The sequence below is a fragment of the Gymnoscopelus braueri genome (assembly GCF_963280865.1).
Source record: "Gymnoscopelus braueri genome assembly, chromosome: 4".
NCBI classification, from domain to species: Eukaryota; Metazoa; Chordata; class Actinopteri; order Myctophiformes; family Myctophidae; genus Gymnoscopelus; species Gymnoscopelus braueri.
In genome coordinates, this window is record NC_137605.1 from 31,708,778 (window position 1) to 31,733,520 (window position 24,743).

Genomic DNA, 24,743 nt, shown 5'->3' on the forward strand with positions numbered 1-24,743 from the left:
GTCACCAGTAGTCAACTTAATCTGACCATTTTAAAAAATGTATATACATAATCTTTCACTTAATAACCTTCCACATACAGTAAATGTATGTTTTTTCCACCTTTTGAAACACAGACACTCGCGGCAAAATAACTTGGGCACCGGAAATGTATTTATTTATATATTTTACAGTTAATAAATACGGTTTCTGACTATGTGTTGTTGCTTTCCAAAATATACTTGGGTGCTAGCCCTGCAGGATTCCCTTTTCAGTGTTCCTTCCATATAGACCGCCGAAGTCTGACGTCATTTACACATCCTTTGTTTGTCTACCTGGTTCGCAGTTTTCCACCCCCGTTCTGAATCCCATAGACGTATTTAATATCGCGTCAAATAAGAACTGTGTTCCAAAAATAAACAAATGACCCCGGCGTGTTGACTCTTATGGATATGAAGCATCAACTGACGGTGAGAAAACGCTAATGTTACTTCCGCCGAATTAGTTACATTTTCGCCAGAAACAGACTGTATCAAATATAAGTGACTGACTATCATAAACGATACAGAACCTCCTCCCTGACAATAACGCCGACACGCGGTGTTTATTTTTGGACCACAATGCTTATATGAGACGATGCTAAGATGACCCAATGTTATTCTCCATAGAGAAATTACTTCCGCAAACCTGGGGATGAACGAGTGACGTCAGGACTTCGGTGCTCTATAAACAAACGCTATAGTGACAACGGAGTTACAAGAGGTGTCGCTAAAACAGACTACTAAAATAAAAGTTACATTGTATGACTTTAAGAGACAACTATCAGATGGGGGTTTGTGCGTGATTCCTGTGCATGTAAATTATGTCTTTGCATTTATTCTTTTGACATTGAAACATTCCTGCTCATGGACACAGATAGAAGGGTATCCCAGAGTCATCGTCATAGGAGTTAAATGGTTGATTTCTTTTTTTATAATGGACTCGCTGAACTCATCCAGAATTCATCATGTTGTAGTCAGTGGGGTGAGACAGAAAAGCGTGGGAGTGGAGACTGTCTGGGGTCAATCTCTGTGTGTGTGTGTGTGTGTGTGTGTGTGTGTGTGTGTGTGTGTGTACGCACGCAAGTGTCTGTGTGTTTGTATGACCTCAGCACCACACTATGGGCAGAGTGACAGTGAGTTTTAGCGACATCTGCTCTTCAACAGCCACCATAGGGACCCAATAGATCAAATGGAGCCCTGTGTGTGTGTCTGTCTGTGTGTGCGTGTGCGTGTGTGTGTGTGTGTGTGTGTTTGAACCCACCAAAGCTCATCAGCTCATCTTAAACAAACACACACACACACACACACACACACACACACACACACACACACACACCACACACACACACACACAGCTCTAGTGCTGCCATAGCAAATACAAACAGACCTCCATGTGCCCATGACCCGAGGCACTCACATAAATACACACAAATCTAAAGCCCTGGGGGATACGCAGTAGGCCCCAACCAGGCCAGGGCCTTGCCATGACCTTTTAGCCCCTGGAGAGCGCTCTGAGATGGGGTTAGTGACCCGGACCTCACCGCTGCTCCGGCCTCTCCGGGCCATAACAACACACTGAGGACCAAAGTGGAGGGTGACATGTTGATTTCAGTCCCAGTGCAGAGATATTCAACTCCTCAAGGCACTGTGGGACAGAGATTTACAGCGTAGTGATGGCTTGGCTCTCTCTCTCACATTTATTAGAGAGGAGGAGAAATTAACAACGCTTGCCACACCTTCCAAAACAATCCTTGAGACTTCCCTTATGAGCGAACTTAACTCCCCTTGCTCCAGGGGAGTCCAGACAGAATGATATGATTGTGCTGGACAGCTCCCAGGTGTGTGTGTGTGTGTGTGTGTGTGTGTGTGTGTGTGTGTGTGTGTGTGTGTGTGTGTGTGTGTGTGTGTGTGTGTGTGTGTGTGTGTGTGTGTGTGTGTGTGTGTGTGTGTGTGTGTACGCGCGAGGCCGTACTCGTGGTGCTAATAACATTATGTGCACTCAGTAACAAACGACAGAAATGGAGTTGAGAGAGAAAGACAAAATAATCCCCAGATAGAGATATTTATGTTTGTGTGTGCGATTCCCACAGATTACGTGTGTTTACCAGACATATTGTGTGTGTGTTTCTACACTCTTGAGATTGTCTGGAGAAAGGCCACGGCGGGTCATCCTAACAGGAGGGACACAGGATACACATGTATACATACATAAACAAACTTTCACCCCCATAAACACACATGCACGCATACAAACCTTCACACCCATAAATACGCAATCGTGTGTGTGTGTGTGTGTGTGTGTGTGTGTGTGTGTGTGTGTGTGTGTGTGTGTGTGTGTGTTTTTGCACACACTGACACACATACACACACACAGACACACACACACAGTTCATATCTCTACCACTAAAACACAGCTCTATAAATCAGCCACTGGTATTTGGAGCACGACTTATCAGATGACAGCTATGCGTGGAAGGAAAAACGCACATGACCCCCGTCTGACCCCCCCGCCGTTGCCAGCAGAGACCGACGAGGCCAACACCAAGACCATTTATTCCGGAACAATTTACATAATCAAATCTAAGAGCCAATGAAAAGGCCCCATTTCCTCTTTTCACGGCCAATGGACTCCTCAACCAACTATGCGGTGCAATCTGATTGGAGCCATGCCAGAAGACAAGCATGTTGGTCTACCAGATGTCAGAGTGACCTGAGCTTGACTGGGCTTCTCCACACAACATTTACATTTTAAACAGGCTTGTTTCAGAGACACTTTCTGGACATTTTTGAAGGGTCGCACATGGCCTACAAAAAGGTTTCACATTTGCATTTAGTACATGCTCTGGTACAAAATGACTAGCAAGCAGTGGCAGCAACTCAATTGCTCTGTAGTGAGATTGCTCACTTAATAAAACAATAGTAAGGAAAGCCAAGGCGAAAGTCACAGAAGATGTAAGAAATATTCCTGTCAAACATGTGTGCCTGTGTCAAAGACTATGTTGACACAGTTCTACACCAAATCTCTTCGCTGAAAACAGCCAATCTACAAGGTCACAATGAGAGCTTGTAGATTTTTGCCCAATGCTTGCTTATTTCCGCTGTATGTTTGCCTATTATGACTTGCCCAGCACAGGGACGCTAGGGTTCATGTGGTTAATACTGTGTCCAGCCTTAATGAAAGTACGGTCTACCAAAATAAAATATTGCCCAAACAAAACAATGAAAGCAGAGATAAACTATATAGAAGTGATGTCATGTATTTTCTGTTCCTTACGATTTTATATTAGTGTAGCAGTTATACATCAGTAAACGTCTGGGAAGGTCTGGTGCCATGTGTGAGCACATACCAACACAATCTTTTTATCTGTCTCTTCCCTCTCTCTATCCCTCTATCGCTCTCACAAGCAACGCTGCTACTGCTGTGTGTGTGTGTGTGTGTGTGTGTGTGTGTGTGTGTGTGTGTGTGTGTGTGTGTGTGTGTGTGTGTGTGTGTGTGTGTATGTGTGAGGGGTTAACCCATATTCTCACAGGCAGGTCACGTCTGGGTCAATCTCACTGGCTCCAGCACTTCCCTGCTTAACCCTTTCATATCCTCTCATCATCTCCACACACACACAAGTGCACACGCACTCTCTCTCTCTCACACACACACACACACACACACACACACACACACACACACACACACACACACACACACCAAGTGCTACTGTCTGTCGCCACCAAACCATCAGAGGGGGTGGTAGTTCAGCTCCACAACAACACACACACAGAGGTTGTGTGTACATTGGCTCACATTAGTTCCACTGAAGGCTGGCTAGAAAAACCTTTATTTGTACACAGTCCTCAGGTCAGTGATGTCCCACATGTATTTTGGAGCATCATACCTGCAGAAATTATGTAATTATGGATAAAATAACCATGTGAAAGTAGTATTTTACTGTCAGATACGGTCAGTATTTAGTCACTGATGCTTTAGAGTAGTGGTTCTCAAAGTGGCACAACACATACCATACAGGCAAACTTTATATAATAGCAGACTGGGATTTAACAGAAAATAAACCGGTTTGACTCAAAACGCACGCACGCACTTACACTCGTACAAACACGCACACACACGCGTAATTCTAACCTTCAATATCATGTTATCATAACCACAAGCACACATAAGTCAAAGTCCTATATGATGCTATGCTTGTAGTTGTAACCCTAGCACTGAAAATAGTAAACCTGTAAAAAAAATAGTATATAAAATGATATGACTGTTGATGATTACACCATACAGTATAACATGTCAAGTAAGGTCTCTCTTTGTCTCTCACACACACACACACACACACACACACACACACACACACACACACACACACACACACACACACACACACACACACACACACACACACACACACACACACACACACACGTCTAACCTTCAGTAGTGTGTGCTATGATAACCCCAGACAGCAGCCACAGTGATGAGTGTAGAGACGTTGTCGGAGCTACATGGAGACATTCCGGTGGTTAAGGCAGAATGAATGGGCTGCTTTCATCCATGTCTTAGTGTGATTGATGGAGCCAGTCAGGGCTCAGTCCCACTGGGATGCACACAGCTAATTACTGTCTGTCGCCTGAGACATAATTGGCATAGTTAGAGCTCTGCTCTATTCTGCCGTACACTTGTATGCTTTGAAGTGTAGTGCATCCTCACTGGAGGCCCACCAGAAAAGGGCCCTCGCCAAAAGTGACAAAAAGTATTCAAAGAGCTACATGTGTGTGTTTATGTGTGTTTGTGTGAGACTCGCGCAAAGAAATAAATGGAAGAAGCTCGAATTCGGTGGAACTAAGTACCGCTTGCAAAAATGATGCCTCGTTTATTTTAACCTCAGTGATTTGAACAATTTGGCAGGGCCACCACTAGAACACGATGAAGCCAAATGGAAATACGAGCCAAACTCCTTCAAGGGACATTGACTTTTATTGTTTCTTGAATTGATAAACTACATTATGATTCATTTTGTATGATGAGCTGCGGTTTGTCACCACACAAACGAGCGTGCTATGTGTCATTTCTATTGATACTCGAGCAGTTCGGTATCTGGTTCTATAATCATGTTTTCTTTGAGATGGATCAGGAGTTGCTACAGGTGCTACTAATTACTTGATAACTCCTGCCTGCATAAAAACGCCTCAATTCAAATTCTTTGCTTCAGCTACAACAGTGCTTCAGTGAATGAGACATGGCTGGAGGGTTTTTATCATGAATTAAAAATGTAATGTTAGCAGTATGTCGCGTTAGCATAACCCCAGGCAAACTGTGCAGGAAGGTAAGAAACAAACAGAGAGGGGAAAAGCAGGTTGCTAGCCAAGCGCTCTAACTGGCTGCAGGTGTGTACATGTATTTAGAAGGGAAGACCAATTTCACTGCATAAACACTTTTCCCAAAACACACACAACTATAAACAGACGTCTAAATAAACTATCGTACGCATAGACACACGGGTATAGATACACACACACACACACACACACGCGTACGCACGCACGCAAGCACGCACAGCAAAGCAAATCCCAATACTTCCAAGAAAACGGTTCATTCTTCGAGACATACTCCCACACCCTTACACCCTTACACACACACACACACACACACACACACAGAGAGAGAGTCTTGCACATTTCCAGACAGACTGTGCCATAAACATCAGTCCATAGCTCCCTTCACCACAAAAGATGGAAAAATCTTTGTGCATGTGTGTGTTGTGAGGCTGCATGTGTGTGTGTGTGTGTGTGTGTGTGTGTGTGGGGGTGTGTGTGTGTGTGTGTGTGTGTGTGTGTGCGTGTGTGCGTGTGTCAGGGACCCTATCTGAGGGAGTTTCCCTTCAAACTCCCAACATGTTCAACATGCAGCAAGCTGCTAAAACTATACTGTTTTATCACTGTATGCAAGTATGTGAACGTATGCGAATGTGTGTTTGAGAGAGAGTTGTCTATTTATGTGTGTGTGTGTGTGTGTGTGTGTGTGTGTGTGTGTGTGTGTGTGTGTGTGTGTGTGTCTATACTTTTGTATGTATAAGAATTTGAGATGACCTCAGGCATATGCATTGGTTTGACGCTGTCCTTATGCTGGGTCTTTCTCACTCGCCTGCACACAAACCCACACCCACACCCACACACACACACACAGCCGTAGTGGGGTCATGCGTAGAGTCCGCCTCTCCACTCACCTTCCTGTGGGTGTGAACCAGCGGTCTTTGTGTGACTTAAACCCCTTTTCCTCCACTACTGCACAGCACAGCACCAACTCAGCACATAGTTACACACCACAAACACACACTGCCACTGTGTGTTTGTGTGCACGGGCGATAGAGAACACTGATAATATCGCTGCAGTAGGGTGGAAACCTTGTATGTTCAAAACCGTTCCTTTCATTATTTAAAAGAATATTTAAAAAAATGTTTTAAAAAATATTTTAAACAATATTACGATTTTTTTTTTATATAAAAAAAATATATAAATTAGTTTTCAGTTTTATGATAAAGTAGGGCATTAAAATAAAGGAAAGAAAGTTGAAATATGGAGATACAAGGTTTCTGCCCGACAAGTGTGTGTGTCCCTCTGACCTACCGTTTTGTCCAACACCAGGCCAAGGCCACGTAGGGGCATGTTGGCCTACGGGTTGAAGACCTGCGGGTGGTTTCCCTGCTGGCTGGGTATAGCTTGGAAGCCGTTAGGTCTAATTAATAAACGTAATTAATTAAAACCACGTGGCCACTGTGTCTGCCTGCAATCTGTGCCGCAGGACATTTGCTTTGGCACGTGTGTGTGGTTTGAGCTTGTGTGTGTGCATAGAGTATGTGTGTTTGTGTGTGTGCTTGCACATTTTCAATGGGAGAGTATCAGTGTGTGTGTGTGTGTGTGTGTGTGTGTGTGTGTGTGTGTGTGTGTGTGTGTGTGTGTGTGTGTGTGTGTGTGTGTGTGTGTGTGCATGCGCTTGGATGGTTATAAGCATTGGTTAAGTAATTAAATAATGATTAGGAACGTCCGTACACAAATGTGTGAGCACATATTAGAACTGTGTCCATTCAAATTGTGTGTGTGTGTGTGTGTAAGAGAGAGAGAGAGAGAGAGTAAATGGCTCTCATTTCCATGGTCCAATATTTGCCATGGAGACGAGCCCAGCCTTTAGCTGGTCTAATGAAGGAAACTAATCATGTCCACTAAGATCTCACACACACACACACACACACACACACACACACACACACACACACACACACACAAACACCTCTAACTATTGAGAAACCACGTAGGCCAGCAGCAGGGAAGGAGAGGGATGAGATAGAAATATGAAGAAATGGAGGGACAGATGAATGGAGTGATGGATTGATGAGAGAGAATATCCTATACCGGGTACGTTGTCTGAATACACTGCAAAATAGACTCTTTCATTCTGGTCCCTTTTTACACTCTTGGGGCCCTATTTAGATGACTATAATGCAAGGTGGTGCATGCATGGTCTAAAATGAAGGGTGCAAATGTGTTGGGGGTGTGGCCAGCTCCACTTTTGCAAGTCAAACAGTGAGTTATTTCGGCGCAATACAGGGCGCACGATGCAAAGGGGTTGCCTCTCTGTCAAGGGTGTGTTTTGTCCATAACGTAAATTACACCAATCAAGAGAGGGTGTCCCATTCCCTTTAAGAGCTACATGCCCTGCCCGCACCATGGCACATTGTTATTGAACCCATTAAAACTGGGAACGCATCTGTGTAACCACTTTAACCGTTATTTCATACTTTGGCTATTAAAAAATAGCAGATATACAAACTCATAGCGCGGCACTTGTAGATCTGCTATTTTTGAAAAATTGTGAAAATGTGTGCAAAGCTTTGAATATATATATATTTTTTAAGGCGAACATTTGTAACTCCAATCTTTGTTTCTGGGGATTCTAATGTCTTCTAAATCCAAACAGTTTTTGTCACTTTATGTCGCTATATCAGTGGTGCTCGAACTTTTTCATGTCAAGGACCCCCAAAATGATATGTATTTGGCCACGGACCCCCATCTCAAAATATTTTGTTCCAGGGACCCCCCGAGGCAAAGATTTGAGCTACAAATGTTCGCTTTGAAAATATATATATATTCAAAGATTTGCACAAATCTTCACCATTTTTCAAAAATAGCAGCCCTACAAGCTCGTAACGTGGCACAGCAGCTTGAATATCTGCTATTTTTTGAATAGCCAAAGAAATCTGAAAATGACACAGATGCGCTCCCGGTCTTTAATGGGTTAAATGACGGATTTGGTAGGCTGGAGGAGACACAGCGATTTTCTGCTGAGGAAACATATCTGCTCACGCAGGAAGTGAAAGCGTCCACAGGAGCAGCATGATGATGTCAGGAGACTCGTGGGAAACAAAACGCTCTCCACTCAGTGAAAAACGAGAGGCGGACCACCTGTAGTGGCCAGTATACTGCTGGTCATATTCACACCTTCCTCTTGTAATGTCAAACTCATAGATATCCAAGAGACATCTCGTTGCTGTCGGGCAGAAACCTCTTATCTCCATATTTGATTTTTTTAATTATTTTGGCTTTTTCTGCCTATATTGAAAGTATACAGTAGATTGACAGGACATGGGGAGAGGGAGACGGCGACTGACGCGCAGCAGAGGTCGTCGGGATCTGGATTCGAAGCCGCGACACGCTGTCAGGCTGCATAGCAGCCTAGGTGCCCGGACCGCTACGCCAGCGGCCCGGGATATTTGAACTTTGAACAGTTCTTTCCGTATATTAATGCCCTACTTGTTCATACTACAGCGTCACACAAAAGTATCAAAAGTAGCAGATCTACAAGCTCAAGACGCGTCGATCTGCAGCTTTTGCGGTTTTTGAATTTGAATCCAGTTTTGGAGATATGAGGTTTCCACCCGACAATCTGTGATATCTTAACTTTAATAATCACAGGCTCATTCTCAGTTCTCTTTTTTAAACCACCTATTACAGGTCCATTTGGTGACATTTGTAAATCTCAGACTGTACTATAGTACTTGTGATTGTCCTCCAAAGGAATGGAGGAAAAGTGACAGATTAACTCTCTCTTTCTAACTTGCCTCTAACTCTAAATCTCTCTGTGCATCCCTCTTTGTCCTCATCGGTTTGCTTCTGTCGCTTCTTCAGCGTTGTCATGCCGCATAGAGGAAGAGCAAAGTGAATCCTGTGTGTGACACTTTGTGACACACTGCATGTACTACTACTACTGTGTGTGTGTGTGTGTGTGTGTGTGTGTGTGTGTGTGTGTGTGTGTGTGTGTGTGTGTGTGTGTGTGTGTGTGTGTGTGTGTGTGAGATCACGTGTCCTCAGACTTGGATTAGTGGCCTTGCATTTGCTTCCCAAGTTCCTGTATCTCCGTTTTCTCGCACGCACGCACACACACACACCCACACACAGTGACTTAGCACTAGTGTGGTGTTGGTGTGGTGGTTTATGACTAGTGACAGCTGACGATTACCCCCCCGCCCTGAACCTTGACCTGTTCCTATGGACCCCCGAGCAAATTGACACGTCTCATCTGCTAAAGTACCCCCCCAAACACACACACACACACACACACACACACACACACACACACACACACACACACACACACACACACACACACACACACACACACACACACACACACACACACACACACACACACACACACACACACACACACAGCTTGTGTAATACAGAGGCGAGTACAGAAAGGACAGAGGACATAAATGTGACAGACGGAACGTCAACGGAGAGAACGTCGGAGAGGAGAGATAGACAAAAATATATACACAAGGGAAAGAGGCAGGGATGAAAAGACCATAGAAAGCACCATTACGTATTAGGAGGAGAGGTGTGAGGAAAAGAAACAAGAAGTGGGGGAATTTTCTTTTTTAAGAAAGCCAGTCACAGAGGACACAGATAAGAGACAGAGAAACACTGTAGTACAGAGTGATAGAAAAACAACAGAAGAGGGGGGAGAGAGAGAGAGAGAGAGAGAGAGAGAGAGAGAGAGAGAGAGATGCAATCCACATGTGTTTGCCATTGGGCTGGCCCGTGCACAGGCAGTAGAGCAAGCAGGCAGGCCATTGAGCGAGCGCGGGGCGTACACTGGAGCTGCACTTAACGGGCCGCCTCTGGAAAAGTATACTTTACAATTCATTGCTTCCTTCTCGCAAAATTAAAGGTCTCTTGTTAAAAAGGGGGAGGGTGGGGGCGACTTGGTTTGGCTAAGGGAGGGAGGAGGAGAAGAAGAAGGAGGAAGAGGAAGGGGGTGCCTGTCAAATGCGAGCAGCAGCTTTTATTACAGAGCAAAACTACCCACTGGTCGCCCCACAAATACAGCAGACCCAGGATCTGTCTGGCTGTCTATATGCACTGTATGTGTGTGTGTGTATGCAGGGCTAGGAGCAGGCTTGTTTTGGTTAGGAAAAGGATACTCTGAGCACATGGAACCCTGCTGGGGGAGAGTGAGAGAGGGAGTGTGTGTGTGTGTGTGTGTGTGAGAAAGGGAGAGAGAGAGAGAGAGAGAGAGAGAGAGAGAGAGAGAGCGAGGAGGAGAGCATCGACGCATCTAGTTGTGAGGTGTGTGTCAATAGGTGAGTGTGACACAGTAGGAGAAACTAGGGAAGTGTGTGTGAGTGTGTGTGTGTGTGTGTGTGTGTGTGTGTGTGTGTGTGTGTGTGTGTGTGTGTGTGTGTGTGTGTGTGTGTGTGTGTGTGTGTGACTTACTGTACATAGATCATATGATAAGTCGAGGCATGTATTCTAAACAATACAATTCAATTCAATTCAAAGGGCTTTATTGGCATGAGAAAACATACGTTTACATTGCCAAAGCAGAAAGCACAATACAACAATACAACAAAAACAAAAAATACACCATTCCCAAAATGTACAGTAGGCTCTGACACCTTCATACACACAATCGTTGATCTTTTTGAACATCAGGCTGACTTCAATGTCTGAACATGAAACAAGCCAACTGTGAATCAACCATGATGCAAAGTGCCTCTCAAGCTCAGTTATGTTTTCTGCAACATTTTCAAACCACCAAATAGAATAATGACTTCAACCACACGGTGTCATAATGTTAGTGAGCAGGCTCAGAGCCTCTGCCTGATGACCATAAGCCTGATATCTCCCTCAGCCAAGGGGGAATTCCCCTTTAGGCTAGTGGTTAAGATGTTGGCTTTCCACGCGGGAGACCCGGGTTCGATTCTCGGAAATTACATTAGGATGCACTAAGTACCATAGTGATTGATTGCATTATCCTCGCCATATGCTTAACCATAATCTTTATCACAAAGCCATTACACTTTTTTGAATATTTTATCCTTTGCTGATAATTACCATGGAATTTCAATGCCTTTTAACAGCTAGCTATCGACTAAACCACTAGCAACATGTTGTGTAATGTACAGTAGTCTATTACACCCCCTAATGTAATGTAATGGTCCATTTGTTTGGCTGTCACAGCGATATCTCTGACAGCTTTGATTGGATTTGCATCAAACTTGACAGATGACTTGAGCTAGGACCCAGGACCTGCAACACAGTTTGCTGGGTCAGGCTTATATATGGGTCACTGGGGAGTGGTTTGTTATTGGCTGCAAGCGGAGAGCCACAGGGTGGCACTGGCAGAAGCAGGATATATGTGAGGAATGTGATTTGAAAAAGACACAGATAAAGCTGACTGATACCTTTAAAATCAGTCACTGGGCGTTCTCTGTATCTATTGTCTTCTAGTGCAGTGGTTCCCGTATGACATTTTCATGCCAAGGACCCCCAAATCGCCGTGGATTCTCATCTGAAAATATTTTGTCCCATGGGACCCCATAACAGAAGATTTGTGTTAAACAATTTCAAAATTATTCAAACCTTTTCAAGGTTTTTAAAAATGCTTTGAAAATAGCATTTCTACAAGCTCACAACACGTGATGAATTGTGAGCTTGTAGATCGACTATTTTCAAATAGCTTAAGCATTAAAATAAAGTTAAAGTGCCTAAACTGCACCTCATTTAGCTGGGGACCCCTTGGACCCCCCCCCCAAGGAACCCCAGTTTGAGACCCCCTGTTCTATTGAGACCAGGGCCTCATACTGTATACTTACACAGTTTGTGACGTGGGTGTGACATCTTTCTGAGGGCATTTCTAGTTAATTTTCTGACCACTAGCTCTGATAATACTGAAACATTTCGATCAAACTGCTGACTCTCAGAACATGCATTAGATTGGTTGATAGCTGCCCTGCTTTAGTTGGTGTTGTCTTAATGAGTTAAGCAGCAAGGTGTTTGAAGTCCGGTAGGTTTCTACCTCTGGAAGTCCCTACATCCTAACCATACCCAGAGGAAGGCCATTCATTTCGTCTGGAAGCTTGGCCCAGACAACAAGAGCTTGAGCGGACATTACCACACAGACGCTGTCTCCTTTCCACATGCTACATGGCTTGAAGGGAAACACACTGATATGTGCACATGCACCACACATCTACTCTATGACTCCCAAAGACTTTACCTGTCTGTCGATGGTTATCAAAGACAGAACAGATTATGCCTGGTCTCCCTCTCTCTCTCCGTTCCTCTCTTTCAATTTGTCTTCATCCTTCTGTCTTTACCTTTTCCATGTTCTTTCCCCGGCTGCAGACATTTGGAGAATGCTAATGGGTAAATGGCATCCGTTTTTTGATTCGCTATGGTAGCGTGCTGAGTTGTAGTGGAGGGGAGTAGTGAGACAAATGCCAGAACTAATGTAATACATACAAGAGGACAACGTAACAGGAAATAAAACGCTGATCTGCTTTTGGGGACACTGATTGGGATCTGTGGTTGTGACAAAGCATGTAATACACCAGTTTTGTCACGTTTTGTCCTGTTATGAAATCTATTCATTACTTCTTGTACTAAGCAGACAATGTCAACACAACTCACATTAAACCCTAACAATACCCTCACTAACTTCCAAAAAACATGTTTTTTTGTGTGGTGGTTCAAATATTTTTGAAGCTTAACCATGAAAATCCTGGTGTTTTTGTACTCTGTATATCTCTAAAGCATTAATATGGATTTTCATCACTAAAATCTGATTGATTCAGTAAGTTAAAGTGAACAGTGTGTGGTTCAGTTTGATTTATTTATGTTTAGGAGAATGTTTAGGAGAAAGTAGACGAGTCATCTGGATTGTGATTGGTTTGCACAGCGTGAAGGTTCCTATGTTGAATGCAAGGCATCACAATAATAAATTTAATAATACATTTTATTTGTAACGCACTTTATATTTGAAGCAAATCTCAAAGTGCTACAGGATTAAAAACATAAAAAGAAAGAGAAAACAACAATAATAGTAAAACAGTGAAATGAATAAACTTCAGATCAAGTCAGCAGGCACAGTAGAAGTTTAAAAAGATAAAACAACTACATCTCTGTCTATGCAAATGCCTTGTTAAAAAGGAAGGTTTTTAGGCCCTTTTTAAAAGTGTCAATCGACTGTGGTGCTCTCAGATGGTCCGGGAGGGCATTCCACAGTCGAGGAGCAGCTGAGCAGAAGGCCCGATCCCCCATGGTGCGGAGATTTGTTGTGCGGGGCTCCAGTACGTTTGAGTTTCTGGGCAATCACTTTTGCCTACTTGTTGCTGGGCTTTGTAAATCCCAAATCTTTCCAGATACATTTCCATTGTTGTAGTTACTAGCCAATTAGCTCCTCGGTACAGAATGGGAGCACACAGTGATGGATATGGTTATCAGCTCATATGGCTAGCAGCATAGATTAGGTTACCAGATACAGCAATATATATCAGCAACATATAGTTTTTTTTATTTTGCCAGTGTGAATTGCTGGGAGTTGAATTCACAGTAAAATCCTCTGTGGACCCGTATTTTACTGTGTGATATTACTGCTGCTTATTGTTGTAAGTTTAAAGACTTTGCAGACAACTCAAGAGTCAATAAAAACCACACAAATAGCATGAAATCGAACATATGACTTTGATTATCGATGTGTTTCCAAGATGGATTTCTTGTTCATCCTATATTACAATTGGCTAATGGGAGGGCGGGCCGGCCGGCCGGCGGGCCAATGGACGGACCACGGCCACTTCACTCTGATATAACCATAAACAAACCACAGCCACGTCACTATGACAACATAACCATAAACAAACCACGTCCATGACACTATGACTAGACATAACCATAAACAAACCACGGCCAAGTCACTATGACAACATAACCATAAACAACCCACGGCCACGTCACTATGACTCATTGTGACATCATTGTGCAAACCCGTCGATGACTCATTGTAACATCATTATGACGATGTCATGGCATCAGGCGCAAAAAAATCTGTCAGCTACATATACAGTATTGGCACTAAAGGGGGCATGCGCATATATGGGCATATACTGATGACATCAGCGATCTCCATATATGGGCATAGAAGGGACAAGGACTGACAGATACAGAGATACGGTTGTCCAGATCTGACAGCTCTGCCCATATATGGTCATATGCATATATGGGACCGACCGACTTCAAACTCGGCGCATGCCGCGGCAAGGACTCAAGAGAGTGCAGTGCCCGCCGTCTAGTGGTTCAGATATCCAGTTGTCCAGAACCGCTGATCCAACCAATATGCACATAAGGGCATTCCTAATACTGATGACGTCAGGGATCTACATATATGGGCATAAAAGGGACAAGGACTGGCAGATACAGAGATCTCTATATGGCCATAAAAGGGACACAGGTAGACAGACAGAAGCAGACATCTCCATATATGGGCACAAAAGGGACACAGACAGACAGGCACAACGGGTACTCTGACAAAGCCTCCTACACTATGACTCTGACATATTGGTTGGATCGGCGGTGCCACGTAGATGTGAGAGCCGTGTAGCGGCCCCGAACTCTAGATGTTCGGACCGCTAAGTAAACTTGTCTATCTTCACATTGTACTATGATGAGACGACTGATGATACAAAGCAAAAGAGGTCTAAAAATAACACCTTAACACTGTGTCCATAAAAGTTATCTAAAAAATAATAATAAAAAGAATTACTTCCATCCGTCAACTCAACAGTATTCCATTCATCTCATAAAGGCCTAAGCTAAACTTTGGACACAGTCCTTTTGAAATCCCCCAATATTCTCTCACAATTGCAATGACGTTCAACCATAGTCCCTATAGTCTTCTTATCTGGGCAACCAGGCCCAGCATTTATGGAACATTGCCCTTATCACTGGTGTTAATCATCATTAGTATGAGCTCCTGGCTAAAAATAACCCATCAGATACCACTGAGACATTAGCGGGATATTACATGCACATTACACCGCAATGCATCTCATCAGAACTACGTACAAGGCAACCAGAGCCAACAAATACCTCAGGGGATGGCAATGATAGCTATGTGGCGGGGATGTTGTTAGAGAGAGTTTGCTTTGGAGTTAGAAGCACACATGTTGCTACCTAAAAATGTTGTTGGCAAGCTATATGGGCACAGAAATCAAAACCACTCAGTATTTCAGGTCACAGTTGTTAAAAGGAAATGGGAGAAGAGAATACCTCCGTGTTTTACTTGTACGGTTCTTAGCCCATGTTATCCAGGCACAGACTGGGGATGGAAACTTTCAGATGCCAAGACTTAGAGAGGGGGGGGGGGGGGGTTGGAAACAACTGCACGTTGACCAAACAAACCACAGCGAATATCAACTCCATCGCCCACGACGAGGCCACGGCACTATAAACTGGCTCCTCAACAAGAAGGAACTTGACCAGACTGAACAGAAACATCCATTTTCAAACTGATTCCACATCATTCCAATGATGTTGACACCGTTTGTAATTTGTGATCGAGAATACATCACATCCAGGGAGAGAATCACAGAAGCCAAAACATTTGTCATGATGTAATGACTGTTTGAGATAACATCCAGGAACTGCTTCTGTGGACAAGGAATGGGAGACATTCATTTGTCAGTGCTTTGACATTGAATGTATGTGTATTTATACCATCAGTACCACCATAACAGTAATACATTTGAAGAACAGCACCCAACTGTGTTAATACAGTAGATGTGATGTTCCTGATTAGTCCTGTGGTTCTTATGCTGTGGGAGATAGTAGTTCATGTCACAGTAGCCTACTAGCCTATACCATGGTCACGGAAAACACTTGTTTGTGATTGGCCGGCAGGTGTTCACTAATATTGGATATTGGGACACGTACCTCAATTATAGTCCCAGTCAACAGACTAATCACTTATCTAAATCAATGCTCATATTTAACTACATCTAACCAGAACAACTGTAATAAACAAACTGTAGCATGTTTATTCAAGGTTGCCAACAATACAGCTTTAGTTTGGTTGGTATGAGCATGATAATGCACACCAAGTTATACACCAGATATTGTGAAATTTTACTGATCATGGAGTTGATTGGAATTCAAATGATTCTGGTCTGAGTCTTAATTTTGTCTCAAACACAGCACTAGAGTACTTGTTTGTGTCAGAAGCACACAGAAGCCTGCATGCAACCCTACCACCTGAAAGTGTGTTGTTGCAAAGAGACTTGGTGTAAATGGAACGGTTCAAGTACGGTTGCAGGTCTGATTTACTAAGAATAGTGGTTAAGTTGGAAATAAAATCCAGGTTTTTGTTTAGGGCAGAATAAACAACGTACAGTACCTTGTGGTACACCAACATTGCTCTTATGCTCTTAAGAATTCATTGAATTCCATGACATCATCACATAGAAATCCACCTTGGTAGGCAAAACGGACAGATATTAAAACACAGGTGATGTTAATCAAGCAAACAGTCACAGCCAAAGGGCCGTGTTTATGGACGTGGGTCATATGGGGAGTCAGTTCATCACGAGACTAGTGTTAGGAACAGCTTGTATGTGCATTTGAAGAAAGGAGAGAAACAGAATGAGTTTAAGAAAGAAACCAGTGTACTGTCCCAGATTCACAGACGCGCAGACACACGCACGCACCATCTTTACTCTTCTCCCAACCAGAGCTTGAGGCAACAACCTCCTGGGGTCACATTTCTCACTTCACACACAGTAAACACTGTTAACACATAAACACAGCGACACACACCTCCCGATCCTTCATATACATACATGGACACACATGCAGTCGCTGACAGTAAGTGCGTTTGCAGATGGAAAGTAAAATATGAAAACCAAGCCTGGACAAAAGGAAAAGAGTTGGAGTGAGTGAGTGAAATTGTGTGTGTGTGTGTGTGTGTGTGTGTGTGTGTGTGTGTGTGTGTGTGTGTGTGTGTGTGTGTGTGTGTGTGTGTGTGTGTGTGTGTGTGTGTGTGTGTGTGTGTGCGTGTGTGTCTGTCTTGTATGTGTGTACATGTTTTATGTATGTTTAAGTGCAGATGTGTGGAGTTGTGTGTGCATGTGTGTGTGTGTGTGTGTATGTTTGTGTGTGACAGATAGGGGCCTCTTTCCCTGAAGGTCTCTGTATTCCCGGTTCACCCCCATTAATAAAAACACAGACAGAAAATGGACCCTTGTTTGAACATCCAGGCCTACATCCACACACACACACACACACACACACACACACACACACACACACACACACACACACACACACACACACACACACACACACACACACACACACACACACACACACACACACACACACACACACACACACACACACACACCCCTATGGGTCAGAAGCTCTGGCCACGACCTGAGAGAAAAGTGTTGAGGATGAGGAAACCTGCCTGCTGTGTGTGTGTGTGTGTGTGTGTGTGTGTGTGTGTGTGTGTGTGTAACCTATACGCATGCAGCTCTATGAGAATCCCAGGCCTCGTCTTTGACAGTAAGACGATCACTAACGGCCTCTGCTCTGATCATTAGAGTTTTAATCTGACAGAGACATCATCCTGGTGTATACAGGGAGTAAAGAAAACACTTCCGCATCATGTGTTACAACTATGTTTGTACAACCCCCATCACTCCCCCGGCCTCAAAGTCAGGCCTCTCAACACACTCATCAGACCTTTTATTCATGGCTTCGCTGCTGCATGCTTTGCACTATATCCTCCGCCTAACGGCTAATTCAGACTGCTGCAATGGTTCTCTGCTTAATTTACGACAACATCGTGTGATGAAGTTTAAATCAGGCTTAAAATGATTTTGTCTCATCGCAAATCTTTGGTCTGAACTAGGCTTTTAAATCATGTTGCTGACAGCAGATTGTGATACAATCTTTTTTGCCTGTCAATCTACCTGCATGCCAGTCAATCTACAATACCGTCCAAGTGAACTACTGTATGTGGCTGAATGGAGAAAAAGTTAGTCATATACTATTAAATAAAAAATGAAAACGAAATAAATAAGTGCTCCAAAGTCATGTGTTGGAATAATCTTTTTTTCGTGTGAGTCCCTTCTGGCATCACGATCAATCCACTCACCACCAGGAGGAACAACATGTGACTGTACATGTGTAATAAGTTAAAGAGTGAGGACGGGACATATGCTAATGGCATTTACACACTGTTGTGCGGTGGACCATGTGGCCGTCTCCTGGTTCAATGTACTCCTTTCTGACAGTACCTGTCCACCAGTGGAAAGTGTTCAAACGTCAACATCTGTTCCTGTTGCTTCATATGGAAATAAGGGAGCCGACACGTGGAACAGACTGAGGGACAGACTGGAAACATTTGAATTAAATCAATCCTGCGGAACAGTTTTATGCATTATGGTAAGTGCATATATACACACACACACACACACACACACACACACACAGACACAGATATACACGTATATGGGGTGTAAAAGTTCAGTGGTCACTACAATACAGTACGGTCATGGTTCAGTATATTTCTGACACAGCAAAAAAGTGGAAATGTCCTTGATTTTAAAATGTATTTATTAAAAATCTTTTTTTTTTGCTGCAGAAGAAACTCAACAAGAAAACTGGACATGGAACACGGTGACTGTTCAGATGGTGTGGTAGAATTCACTGCAGAGAAGACACTGAAGTTTATGCGGGCGCAAAGGGATCAAAACACATGGAAAATAATGACCTTCGATGGATCACAGAACAAGGGTGAGGCTGCCAGTAGCACCTGCCTTGTTCTCAGCCAACTCCCCCCCTGTTAGAAAATTGCCAAATGCCCAGGTGATAATCTATAAATATATATACTTATATTCCTGTCCTACAACAGAGTATTAAAAAAAATACCGATCTACAAGTTCACAACGTGTCACGCTGCAAGTTGTAGATCTGCTATTTTCAGCACGCAACTCTGTTGTTACATATTGCTGAGCTGGATTTGCACCTAGGATGCCACCTTTCATAAGTTACACGGAGCTAACTGGTTGAAAGACTAGCATATACCTCTGAAAAATATGATACACAATGTCCCCCTGCAATTACAAATACGCAAACCTTTCATAAGATGCAACAACTGCAGCTTGAAGATCATGCCTCAATCTAATCAATTGAGACTATTAGTAATTGTGAGTACCTGAGATCATAATATAAAGCAAAACGATAGATTATCACCAGATCCATAGATATGCAGCCGTAGTTTATATAATAGATATCAAAGCATTTGAAGCAGAGGCGTGTGCACAAGCAAGAAATTGTGTGCTGCATACCTAGAGTACGTCTGTGTATGCATATGGCGTGTGTGTGTGCGTGCGTGCGTGCGTGTATGTGTGTGTGTGTGTGTGTGTGTGTGTGTGTGTGTGTGTGTGTGTGTGTGTATCTGTTAGGGGTGGCGTCTCTGTGATCTCAGGTGGGCCGTGGAGAGGAGGAACAACAACAAAACGCAGCGCCAGAAAAGAAGAGAAGGAAGACACTCTCCCTTTCATCTCTCTTTCATCCCCCCCTTTTCAAGCCGGCCGTCAGAGGAGAGGAAAGGAGAGGAGAAGAGAGGAGAGGGGGGGGGGGGGGGCAGATGAGTGGATGAGTTCTCTCTTCCTCTTTCACTCTTCTCTCTCTGTCTGCTTGTATCAGAGACACTGTTTGATGCCTTTAAAGTCTACGATGTGTGGTTTCCGGCCACCGTATAACCTGACAAGGTGTGTGTGTGTGTGTGTGTATGTGTGTGTTCTGGCATGGGGCCTAATTACTTCTAAGTCTGAAACAAGGTACGGGTGTGTGTGTGTGTGTGTGTGTGTGTGTGTGTGTGTGTGTGTGTGTGTGTGTGTGTGTGTGTGTGTGTGTGTGTGTGTGTGTGTGTGTGTGTGTGTGTGTGTGTGTGTGTGTGTGTGTGTGTGTGTGTGTGTGTGTGTGTGTGTGTGTGTGTAAACAGTACACATAGATTTGTCTGTACTATTTTGTACAATAAGGCCCAATTTTAGGCCTTGTAATTTAACACTGTTTCATATCCACAAGCACACACAGCCTGTACCATAACCTCTCTCTCTCTCTCTCTCTCTGATGAGGAGGTGTGGTGGCTATAGGGGACATGTATGGACACAGTACCACCTCTCCCTCTCTGTTCCTTTTCCACTCCTCCCTCCTACCCCCCCCCCCCCCTCTCTCTCTGTGTGTTTCAAGGACCACAGCATTACTTTGTATGTTTCCATGACAAATACAACTAATTAGGGATAATTTTCCCTTTTGCTTTCTTGATTTAGTTTTTCTTGAGACGTGTGTGTGTGTGTGTGTGTGTGTGTGTGTGTGTGTGTGTGTGTGTGTGTGTGTGTGTGTGTGTGTGTGTGTGTGTGTGTGTGTGTGTGTGTGTGTGCGCGTGTCCGTACATGCGTGCGTGCGTGGCGGACGCATGCGTGTGTGTCGCATGCACATACCTTGCGGTACAGTACTGTATATATCAATTAAACTACCTCAAAATGTAAGTGGGATTTCAAGGTCCCAGAACACGACAGGTTCAGGGTAGAGACAGACACATACATGCATAGAAGGATAACACTCTCTCAGTCACACACACACACGCACGCACACACGCGCCATTTTCCAGCAAGTCATGATTCCAAACTAAGTGTCCAGCAAAACAAAGCAAGATATCTCCAGTAGGGATGAGTGAATCATGAGCTGTGGTGTCACACATCCACTCACATAAAGGTAAGCAGAATAACCCTGATGGAACACAGATGCAGGCCAGCACACTGCATGGATCAACACACTGCAGTCTTCATGAAGGACCTCAACCCGACTGAGTTACATAAACTACCATAGTTACATAGTATATATACAGGACCATGGGTTATATAAACTACCATATTATATACAGTACCATGGGTTAAATACGGTATGGCTTTCATACAATGGGCTACATAGTACCATGGGTTTCATACTGTGCCATGGCTTACAAACAGTAACATGAGTTACATAGAGTACCATGGGTTAAATACTGTACCACTTAACGTAGCCAACGCTACTGTCATCAATGAAACTCACCACCTCACTGAATTTCTCCCAAACATGAGATTTATTTAGTCTGTCCCTGATTTTTTGTACTAAATCTCCGGACCGCAATTTATCTTGCACACGCTGCACGTGTGCCATTGTCAACTTTTCTTCTAAGCTACCAAACTTTCACAATTGAGAAATCACAAGCGTAACTACAGGATATGGATAGCATGTAGGATCTAATGAGGTTTGGTGAGATTACTTAAAATAGTCTTCAGAATAGAATATATTTTCGTTCATGTTACTTTATCTACTTTATAACCTCTATTTAACCTGTCCAAATCATGAGGGCGTTACTTATTTTCCCTCACCTGAACAGCTCCTGGCACCCGTGGGTGAACTGCAGGCCCACAGGTACTGAGTCAATCTGTGTACCACTAGCCTTATGTCTGTGTGTGTGTGTGTGTGTGTGTGTGTGTGTGTGTGTGTGTGTGTGTGTGTGTGTGTGTGTGTGTGTGTGTGTGTGTGTGTGTGTGAATGCAATGTACTACTGTATATGTGTGCTTGTGCCACAGCAGTGTGTGCCTCTGTGTTTGGGTGTTCAAGTGTGTGTGTGTGTGTGTGTGTGTGTGTGTGTGTGTGTGTGTGTGTGTGTGTGTGTGTGTGTGTGTGGTGTGTGTGTGTGTGTGTGTGTGTGTGTGTGTGTGTGTGTGTCTGTCAGTGGTGGAAAAAGTACTCACATGTTTTAACAAGTAAAAGTATCGATACTGCAGTGTAGAAATAATACACATGTTACAAGTAAAAGTCCGGTAATAAAAATGTACTTGAGTAAAAGTACAAAAGTATTGGCATCAAAATATACTTAAAGTACCACAAGTAAAAGTACTCAATATGTAGAATGTCCCATTTCACAAGTTCAACATGTATAAAGATCTTTTGAAAATAGGATATCTATAAGCTCACAATGTGTCGCATCGTGTCGCATTGTGAGCTTGTAGATCGGCTATTTTCAAATGGCCGAAATGTATATAGGGCTGAAGTGGTTCATGCATGTAACTAAAGCTGTCAAATAATTGTAGTGGAGTAAAAGTTGCCTCTGACATATAATGGAGTAGAAGTAAAAGTATTGAAAATGGGAAATACTCCAGTAAAGTAAAACAAATCCTCAAAAAAGTACTTAAAGTGCAGTACTTGAGTAAATGTACTTAGTTACTTTACACCACTGGGTGGGTGTGTGTGTGTGTGTGTGTGTGTGTGTGTGTGTGTGTGTGTGTGTGTTGCCGTCTCTCATTGGGCCTGACAACGAGGAAAAAACCTTCCACTGTTTGTTTGTTTGTCTCCCTGACACTTTCCCTTGGTAATGAAGCACTGTTCAGTTTAATTAGTCTGCTGGTCCTTATGGGACCACATGGCTCACTGTACTCAGCCCTGTTTGATCTGAATGCACCGCGCTCTCAAAGGACCATGCTCAATGATGTGTGGGCTGGCATATGTGTGTAAGTACAGTGTATGTATTTATGTAGTGTGTGTGTGTGTGTGTGTGTGTGTGTGTGTGTGTGTGTGTGTGTGTGTGTGTGTGTGTGTGTGTGTGTGTGTGTGTGTGTGTGTGTGTGTGTGTGTGTGTGTGTGTGTGTGTGTGTGTGTAATGATCCCCGCACGTCGCCTGTCTGCGTCTCCCACACCTCCTCTCCTCATTAGCTGTGACGCCTGGGTGGATTAACCGCACACGCCTGCATACACACTTATATACATACACACACACACACACACACACACACACGCACACACACCACTAACAATGGCATAGCCCATCAAAGCAAATCCATCCGACTCGGTTTAGGAAAGACAAACTGTCATAAAACATGGATTTGACCCCAATGCAAACCAGAAGCCTCTTTATGAGTGGGGAATGGTTGTGTGTGTGTGTGTGTGTGTGTGTGTGTGTGTGTGTGTGTGTGTGTGTGTGTGTGTGTGTGTGTGTGTGTGTGTGTGTGTGTGTGTGTGTGTGTGTGTGTGTGTGTGTGTCTGTGCGTGTGTGAGAGAGACACACACACACTCACTCAAAGCCCACTTGTATTTCTGATTAAATGGATTAAGACAAATTAGGTTTGGAAATCAAACAGAGGAAAAATAAACACAAGCGAGAGAGAGAGCGAGAGAGAGAGAGAGAGAGAGAGAGAGAGAGAGAGAGAGAGAGAGAGAGAGAGAGAGAGAGAGAGAGAGAGAAAGAGGAAGAGAGAGAGAGAGAGAGAGAGAGAGAGAACTCATCAAGGAAAAAAGGTGGGAATCAAGGAAAGAAATGAGGAACAATAACAAACAGAGCAAAAGAAAGAATAGAGTAAGAGCACAAGAACAGCTAGAAGACTGAAAGACAGGGAAGTAAAACAACCATGTCTCCTGTATCTAGAGCATCGGAATTCTGCAGTGTATAGCTTTAACTCATAGGATAAAAAAACTGACTAGAGAGTAGAACCAGATGGAGACTGAGCGAGAGAGAGAAGGATGAAGTGAGAGAGAGAGAGAGAGAGAGAGAGAGAGAGAGAGAGAGAGAGAGAGAGAGAGAGAGAGAGAGAGAGAGAGAGAGAGAGAGAGAGAGAGAGAGAGAGAGAGAGAGACCGACATACAGTAGGACATTGAATCTATATATAATAATGAACTCCCCCCAACCAGAGAGAGTCGTGAATGTAGTCTTGTAAGATAGAAAAGGCAGCCATGCCGGATACAAAACCATCAACCCGAAGACAAAAAACTGATCTTTTCACTTTTCAGACAAACAACAGTAGTAGTGCAAACAACCTTTTCACTACAACTGGTGTTTTGGGGCTGACCGAGATCCAATACACACTCACTGGTCCTGACTTCTATGAATGCCATGAGCATCCATCAAAGTGATACATACAGTATGAAAGGAAATAGATTAGACACAAAAAGAAGAGAAGAGAATTGGAGAAGGCATGGAGGGATGGTGGTCCTACCTTTCTTTACTTTCTTGGAGGTCTGTTTCTTCTTGAGGAACATGGCTACTTCCTGTGGTTCCTCCACATCTCCAGTCACCTCTGCGATTGGTTCCACAACGCCTGAGGTTCAAGACATGCAGAGACCAGGCGTTAACAAGTTGCTTTCCACCTTCTGCTCAACAAAACAGAAGAAAGGCAGGTAACAGTGTTCCTCTACTAAGAGAGATTGATTGATTGATGTCTTTATTGATCATGAAATGAAAACATAATGTCATATGTAACATACATCTGACCCACCATAATCAAAAGGATAATGCAACAAAGCTTACAGCTTAGAGCTAAACACAATTCTGCTTACATGT

The 24,743-nt window shown here is 43.6% G+C and overlaps 1 protein-coding gene across 1 annotated transcript in view; it reads right to left on the minus strand.

Moving 5' to 3' along the window:
• Positions 1–24,743, minus strand: part of bbs9 (Bardet-Biedl syndrome 9) — a 226,504-nt gene that overhangs the window by 53,544 nt on the left and 148,217 nt on the right. Inside the window, exon 21 of the mRNA XM_080425602.1 lies at positions 24,400–24,501. Coding sequence (XP_080281728.1) covers positions 24,400–24,501 — 102 coding nt within the window. The remainder of the gene's footprint in view (positions 1–24,399; positions 24,502–24,743) is intronic.